Below are 8,749 nucleotides of genomic sequence, written 5' to 3'. Positions count from 1 at the left end.
CACCCCCCTCCCACCCCCCCCAAAAAAAACCTGTATGTGAGGCCCTGTATGTTCCTCTCTCATTTCTCTGCTTAGCTAACCAGCTGCAGGAGTACTGATCCTACAAACATTTATCCCAGCTTTTCTGGTAGAAAAGGGAGCTAGCAGACTATGAAGTCTGAACAGTTTCATTACAACTCACTCAACCAAACATCTGTCAAATCACAGCAACACAATCAAATGTAACACAAAAAATAACACCATGTTGCTTTATAAATTAAAGACCAAGTGGTTTAAATATCCTCTCACCAGTTCCACACCAATGACTCCTGCACCAATGACAACCATCTTTTCAGGAACTTTTTTCAGTGACAGCGCACCAGTGGATGACACGATATTATCTTCATCAATCTAATGACAATGAAATCCACAAAGGGAGGTTTACAGTCTCTTTTATACATTATGTATAAAGTACTTCACAGAAGGTGAAGTGCAATCAGATGCAAAAAATTATTACACATTAAATTACGTGGATATAACACTGAAAAAAAGTACCATTAAGATTTCAAATACATACAGTAATTCCAGGGAAGGGAGCAACTTCTGAGCCTGTGGCTATAAGTACGTTCTTTGTATTGATAACTTGTGTGCTGCCGTCTTCTTTGGTTGCAGTGACTTGGTTTTTGCCAGTTATTTTTCCAAACCCAGATACATGCACAACCTTTAGCAATCAGAACACAGTAAATTCAGATTCAAATTACTTACGTAAGTTATGCTACATTTAATCTGAATCTCACTAGTGCTTTAGAGAAGCTGCTAACACATACCTTTGCATCACCATCTAGTACAAATAACAAAGTAATTGTATACTAGCCTTTTAAGTAGATTAAGAATGAAGGAACTGTTCATTTAAAAATTTCCAAGAAGAGAAGCATGCAAATTCTGCCCTTGCCGAGTCAGTCACTTGAATTAATTTATATGGCAAGAATATGCAAATGTAAAAAGCAAGAAATTCAGATCAGAAAAAAATCAAGGATATACCTCAGTATATAATCCAAACTAACCTTGTTTTGTTTAAATAAATGAGCAATTCCACCTGTTAAGGCCTTCACTGCACCACTCTTCTGTTCCATCATCTTCTCTAGATTCAAATGGATTCCTGTAACTAAGGTGAAAAAAAACCTTCTATCAAGCACTGCAGTGTTTTTTTAAAGGAGCTAACCTAAACACCATTAACAGCTCTGGTGCAGTAAGATGTGTTGAATGGCCCTACTAAAGGTTACGTTCAACAACTGCTATGTTAAAAAGCAGTATTACACTTCTCAAATATAACTTATCTATCCAGGATTCAGTGTTCAAGGAGCAGACGCATCCGTAACCCTCCAACTGACAGATAAAGGGTATTATTTATAAGTCTAAAAAGTTTTCTGACCAGAAAACTATAGTAGTCAGATCTGAATAATTAAATTTGCTTGTTGATGGAAACCATTTATGTTAACAGGCACTGACAAGTTGCTCTTCACACTCACTTTCAATTCCTCTATTAGCGAAATCTTTTCCATGGGCCAAGTGATACAGATGTGAGTTGTTCAGCAAGGCCTAAAATACACACACAGAAATGTGAACTGGGACATACATTCGCGATTGAATTATTATCAGGAAAAAAAAAATCTGATGTTATTTGCAAAACATTCTCACTACTAAGAAAAAGTCTGACGTACGTATTTAAAAAGGTGTATTTCAAACACAGAAATGGTACACAGTAGCTCTTACTGAAGTGTTTTACAAAGTTACATATTTAACATAAAAATAGAAAACAGTTAAATTCACACCTATCTTTTTTGCTCATTTCACCAGAAAAATTGGGAATGACTCCATGAGGATTAAAAAAAATAGGAACAGACTAAGTAGAGGAAAGAAAGATGATTCTGACTGACTCACAGCAGAATTTCCTTATTACCTCAGACAAGAGATTACTTGTCAACAAAAAGAGGATACAGAAAAACTGGATGAGGAAAATCTATCCTGAATTCCCTGTTAAAATTTTAGCCCGTGTAGACGTATGTAAGTTAAATTTTGTAGTTGAGGGGTTGTGCTAAAGTTACTACAACTGCATAGCTAGTTGAGCTGAAGCTAGATGGCTTAGAGCTTGCTCACGTCACTGCACATTCAGAATTCAAAATAAAAGAATAATTTTTATAATAATGTTTATAAATCATAAGCTTGAAATGCAAAACCTCTAGAACTGTATTTTGATTAGAAATAGCAATATAGTTAGGGAGGAATCTTGGTAAGAAAAATTATGTCTTTCACTATAGCCATCCCAAACATGATATTATCAGTATCTTTTCAAGGACAACAGCTCAAGTCTGCGCAGACTGAAAGTAGACACAGTAAAACAGTCAAAGCACATTTTGAGATACCTGCCGTATATATACACGCTTGAGTAAAACTAATACTGTCAGAATAAGATAATTCCATTTTTATTAATAAGTCTTATCAACTCTCTTTAAAAGTCATTTGCCCATTTCACATAACTGTCACAACCCTGAATTCTTAACATCCAACATTATTTAAAACACAGCCACCACCTAAGACTTCAGCAATTAAAAGAGAAAAAAATTCCATGCCCAGTGTATTATTTTGGGTGTCTTTTTGGAAAGGAATTTTCAAATAGTTTGTTATTGCCTCAGTGTATGCAGCCTATGTATCCTATTCCACTTTGTAAGAAATTTATTGCCACTCAAAAAAAATTCTGGATAGCATCTGAGTTTAGCCATGGGTTCAGAAGGTGGGGTTTTCTGTTTGGTTTTGGTTTGTTTTTGTTTTTGTTTTTTTTAAGAACTTCAAAGGGTAATAAAAAGACCTGACAAGAAAAGCTAAATAGATCCTAGCAGAGTTCCAAACTTTCAAAGTAACACTGTGTTAATCTACACCTCATTTTTTAGTTTTTCCTCAGTATATTAAGATATTCTGAACTTCATCAGAACTATTAGTAAAATGTTTAGGAAAATTAATATGTAACTAAAAAAACTTTGTATTTATACTCTATTTTCTCCTACCATGCTAATGGAACCTCTCTGAGCAAACAGATTAGAAATAGCAATATAGTTAGGAGGAGTCTTGTTAAGAAAATTATGTCTGTTACTATAGCTGTTACATACCTGGCATTACCAGTGTCTTCCTTTACCTGCTGGGTGCTAATGAGTCTGCCTTATTAGTCTAATCTAGTCTATCTAGCAATAGCACTGTTCTTACAAGGCCCTAGTTCTGAAATTACTTAAAACTGGACTCACAACATCAAATACTAGGTTCTTCCAAACTTCTTCTTTCTCCTTTCTTTCAGAGTGCATGCCTTGTACTCCCCCTTTTCCCTCCCCACCTGCACTACTCCACACAAAGCCTACCAGCCCCACTCTCGAGGCCATCTTTTGGGGCTGGCAAGAATACAATTTGAGCTTAGACTAGTATTCCAAGAGCTAATCAACTAGGCTTTTTCCACAGTCAATGGAGAGAGACAGCTATCTTCAGAGCACGGTGCATCCAACCAAAACCAGAGTTCATGATTTTTCAGGGGTGCCCCTTTCCCTCTAATTTAGATTTACTTTCTCTACCCCTAGTGACACAGTCCAGCATTCCTTTAACGTAGGAACATCATCTTGGACAAAACCAAAGGTTTATTTTGAACAAACCGATATGAGGCGATCTGTACCTCAGACTACAAGAGGTACAACCATCTGAAACAGTCAACACTGTAGTCAGTTACTGGTTACAACACAGACTGAACAGCTCATCAGAGTGAGAAGATACATCTGTATGCACCTCTGGTTTTCATTCTCTTCCTCTTTCTTTTGGGAAAGCCCAAAAAACAGTTTGCAAACAAAACACTGCCGTTCAGCAAATAAAATTTTAACCCTTTGTGTTATTTATTTGGATCCTCAGCTTATCTAGATTGCAATTCCAATTTTTAAAGAAAGCACGTCAATCTTGGAAAAAGATTGAGGAGTTTCTCAAGTGATACATATAGTATCTGTTGTTTTTAATGAAGTTATGACAAACTACGTACACTTACCTTGGACGGAATACATCCCACATTCAAACACGTTCCACCTAAGGTTTCATTTTTTTCTACACAGACAGTCTGAGGAAGAAGCAGAGGAAAAAAGAACTTTTTAGCAATACTATGCCACCATTTCCTTACAGGGTATCTGACAAATTAGAATTGATGACGAAGACCAGGCATTTACCTAATAACTCTTCCTCTACAAGTGTCTCATTAATTTCATTCCTAGATTTTTGTGGCCCAGATTTCCCCTCCCTCATTTTTTTTCCTAATTTAAAAAACACAAAATGGCTCTTTGCAACTAAGTTCTCTACCAGGAGAGCCACATTCCCCACTGCACCATTTATACTTTCATACAAGTTTAAGTGCTGTTGTTCTGCTTCAAAAATCCACAAAGTTGCCTCAATTAAATACAACAATTCTGTGAAAGATGTTGCCCTTACAATTAAAAAAAACAACCACCCTGCAAAAAGCAAAAAATGTAAGTCATGCAAAAGATTCCTAAAAACAAGTAATCACAAGCAAACAAGACAAATGAACCAACAGACGTTAAAATTTCATGAAGTAATTTTTTCTTTAAAGAAAACAAAACAAAACCCCCAAACTACAAACAACATTTTCCTCTCTAAACACACTATCCTGCAAGACCCATTGCTATAAAGTTGTGCCAATATGTATAAAGAAAGAAAGAATAAAAATCAAGTAAAGCAGAGCCAAACAAAAATAAGGTCAATACCAACAGGGATGGAAAATATTTCATCTCCTTCTCATCAACTTGCCAACATCAAAGTGTGCAAAGGAAAAACAACAACTGACAAAACTTCGGGTAAACTTGTTTAGGTAAAAACAGATCACTTGGAGGGGAAGAGAGTACCGTAAACCTTTTTCATAGAAGCAAAAGAATTGGAATCTCCTTCTTCGCAAGGTGCACACGTGTTCAAAATAATAGTTCCTTGGTTTATACTCTAAGAGCTCCAATCTGCTGATCAAGTGACTACCCAGGGGAAAGCCTTTCATCATTTCTTTTGAATTGCTGCTTTTGTGCTAAAGTAGAGGTGATGGTAACATGAAGAGCAGGATTTACCATATCAAATCGCAGAAACACAGAGACATGCTGATCCCCTATCTACCCTTCCTCCTGTTTTAAGCACATGAACACACGAAAAATGATCCAAGGGCTTTAAAAGCTGCACTACGGATCAAACAGCACGAGACTGCTCCTACCTTTACCTCATAAGGAGGTTCTGCCTCATCCACTTTACATCAACTTCACCGACAAGGCCAAGCAAAGCTGTTGAAAAGCCAATGCCCAGAGAACACGGTTGACAATAACATGAGATGCTGTGGTGGTAATACAAGGACTTAACACTTGTGCTAGCACACGTAGCACTAAAATTGAAGGTTAAAGTTCAGTAGTTCAGTAGAGCACACTCAGGTTCTTCCATGAATGGTGTCACTATAGGATCTATCTTTTTGCCCATCTCACAAAAACATCTCCTTACATTCCTCAAGGACAGCATAAACATTCTTCATGTTTATTCAGTGCTACAGGTGACACATGCAAACATGTCCAAATATTTTGCCCACTCCCACTAGCTGTAAAGCAGTATAACAAAATTATTTTTTGCCATGATGAAAAACACGATCCAGGGCACTTTAACCTCTTTGTATATGGTATCCTATTGTTAATCACAGATACGAAGGACCTGAGGACAGTGTTGCTCCAAGAAAAGCGGGCATATAGCCACAAAAAATAGCTCTAGAATAAACAAACATGAACTTACATGGCAGAAGGCCTCAATCTCAATTAAAACCTGTAGCACTGAGCACTTTTTTTTCTCAGGTACTAATAGCTCAGTAACAACATACATCTAAAAGCAAGAGTATTTATAAAGACAACTCAATTATCTGCACTAGGTCACAGGCAGATGTAAAACTTCTTAATGGAATCTCATTTATATTTTGGTACAGTTACACATTAGAAGGCTGAAAGATACCCAAAGAGACATCACTGAAACCCAGCTGTGGGAATAATGAGCAATGAGGGACAACACTCAGAATTACAGAAAAGTTTAGGTTGAAGGGACCTCTTCTGGAGGCCATCTACTCAAACCTTCTGCACCAAACACAGTCAACATCAAAGATGTATCAGGTGGCTTAGGGCCTTGTACAGCCAAGTTCTGAAAATATCCAAGGGTGAAGACCACACACTATCTGGGCTCCCATTCCAGTGTTTCACTGGAACTCCGTTCATCAACAGGAGCTCCTGTCCTTACCAGGTGGTCTAATCAACTCATTTTTGTCATGAAGTCCAGATGCCATAATTCAGAAGCATTGGGACATATCAGCCAGCAGGAACACGCTCAAGACTGCCAGCACTGCCTTCTCAGATTTCAAAATAATTCAGAGAAGAATGCTGCAGTGCCAAGGGAGTAAGTTGGTCTCATATTAAGGAGTGAAGGTAAAAAAATAACCTGCTGAAGTCACACTCTGTATTTTCTTAAGTTTAGAAAGTCTGAAATGCATTATGCACATGTAACTCTCACGATACTCAATTAAATGACACGTCATTAGCACACATCAGATAAAAGTTACCTCTTCAAAAGGCATTCAAAGACAACAGACAGAACAACAAAGATGAACATAAATAAATGTAAATTAGATACTACAGTATTTCTACAGATATTTCCACCTCTAAAATTCTCACATGGCAATCAAATTCCTCTACTCACATTCAAAAACCACATCAGTCGAATATTATTTTTTCCTCTTTTGAGTTCCCTCAGTCTGTTCTTCAGGCCAGTTTTTCAGTGGCCTTTTTGTCACTGCCACAATTCCCCACCCCCCCCCCCCCCCTCTTCGGAGAAAAATTCCTTCCTAGCATTCTTTTCCCACCTTCTCTTCACAGGAGTATAAGCCCATCTCAGTTATCACCTCCAATGAAAAGCAAGCTGTCCTGAGCAGCTCTGTCAGTAGCCTAGCAGTGCTATAGACAGTAATACCTTCACATCTCAATTTCAACTTCTGTATAATCTGGGTAAGCAAGGTAAAGAAAGATTACCGACATGTCAACAGCATCTGGTGGCCCAAGATGTGACAGAAGAATTTCAGTTTTTCAGTATCACGCAAACAACTTCCAAGTTCATCTGGATGAATATTCTGCTATCTGAGTGAGGTCTCATCTTACCTTAAATCCAAGCTGAGCTGCTTTGATAGCAGCAACATACCCTCCAGGACCAGAGCCAATAACTGTGACATCGGCATCAACTGAAACAGAGAACATCTGAGTTATTTTTGTTTCAGCAATTAACATTTCACTGCAGGAATACCAGTTTATCATTTCTGAAATAATTCATGTTTCAAAATATATTTTTTTTTAAAAGCAAAATGGCTATTAAAAATTATGCAACTTAATAAACTGGGTTTAGATAAGTAAGTTACACCTCACATCTGAGAGTAACTTTCTGGACAAAAGGAATGGTTGTGTGGAGGTATTCACTCTGCAATAAAAACAACCAGTCTTAAATTTTACAGGGAAAATAACGTAAAAATGAAGTGAGGCAACTGAATTCTGTCTGACCCATCCATCCTGCTATAAATCCTTTAAGAACTTAACCCAAGATGTCTGGATAGTTTACTGTAACATTTTTCCCACGTAGCTTCTATTGATGTTTAGTGCAAAAGATAAAAGCTTACTGAATGCCATAAAATCAGTAGTTTATAAAGGAGAAAATATGGCTGAAATAGATATCTGTGCAACCTCTATCAATTACGAACACAGCAGAAGCTATGAACTCTGCACCTAATTCATATCTCATAACCACAACCTCCTTTGGAATATTAATTACCATCACTCCTCTTATGTTATATAAAGTTCAACTTCTATTTATAGCTTTAGCTTGATATCAAATAGGACAAATAAGCCACTATTTTTCATCTAAATCTCCATGCTGACATGGATTCCCCCGTCACTTGGAAGACTGATTTCTGAGTTTGAAGCACTGCTTTGGTTTTTGAGGGTTTTTTGGGTTGTTTTTTTTGTCCAAAGAAATTCTTCACAATTAGTTACCTTGATCAGCATAGGTCCTTTGTGACACTGCACAAATTCCCTGGAGACCATGATGAATTTGATCAAAACGGCTTCTCTAGAAAGAGAAAAAACCCCTTAGTTTTAAAAGCTGAAGTCTACTTTTGAAGAAAAATAAGCATTCAACCACACGCAGACGAACACGCAGTTACAGTCACCAGTTAACCAAAACAGGAACATGACTGAAGGGGACATGGAGGGCACTGACTGGAACAAGAGGTAGAAGTTGCTCTGCCGTTTACCTGCTCTGCAACCTCAGCTGATCATTACTGTTTTCATGTCAGCCTCGCCTAAGGCTGCCTCTAACTGCACAAACTTTCAACCCTTCACGCGAGGCTGTCAAACCACTTAATGACATAAGTTAGACACCCACAGGAGTTTATGAGGAGTCTTGTTCCATAACCATCCCCTTCGGACTTCCTGTGGACAGGCAACATCTCAGAGGTGGTTCTAGAGGGTAAGATTTTTTTAATTGTGATGGGACTGCATAGCACAGTTGCTACAGGCATCTCACGGGCCGATCACCCTGTAACTGCAGTAGAGGATGCTCCCGAAAGTATTTCTGAAGCCCTCAATGCTTCCCAAAAGGCGGGAAGCGACGCTCCGACAGCTGGCGGTTT

The 8,749-nt window shown here is 37.8% G+C and overlaps 1 protein-coding gene across 1 annotated transcript in view; it reads right to left on the bottom strand.

The window, feature by feature from the left end:
• The window catches only part of DLD (dihydrolipoamide dehydrogenase), a gene marked incomplete at its 5' end in the record, with an annotated part of 14,550 nt that extends 6,363 nt beyond the window's left edge, over nt 1–8,187 (bottom strand). The window contains 7 exons of the mRNA XM_009324385.1: nt 289–390; nt 557–700; nt 1,044–1,144; nt 1,509–1,578; nt 4,052–4,120; nt 7,230–7,309; nt 8,112–8,187. Of these exons, the coding sequence (XP_009322660.1) occupies nt 289–390; nt 557–700; nt 1,044–1,144; nt 1,509–1,578; nt 4,052–4,120; nt 7,230–7,309; nt 8,112–8,187 (642 nt within the window). The remainder of the gene's footprint in view (nt 1–288; nt 391–556; nt 701–1,043; nt 1,145–1,508; nt 1,579–4,051; nt 4,121–7,229; nt 7,310–8,111) is intronic.
• Between the last annotated feature and the right edge of the window lie 562 nt (nt 8,188–8,749).

The sequence above is a fragment of the Pygoscelis adeliae genome, unplaced genomic scaffold (assembly GCF_000699105.1).
Source record: "Pygoscelis adeliae isolate BGI_AS28 unplaced genomic scaffold, ASM69910v1 Scaffold315, whole genome shotgun sequence".
NCBI classification, from domain to species: Eukaryota; Metazoa; Chordata; class Aves; order Sphenisciformes; family Spheniscidae; genus Pygoscelis; species Pygoscelis adeliae.
This window is presented reverse-complemented; position numbering and strand designations above follow the sequence as displayed.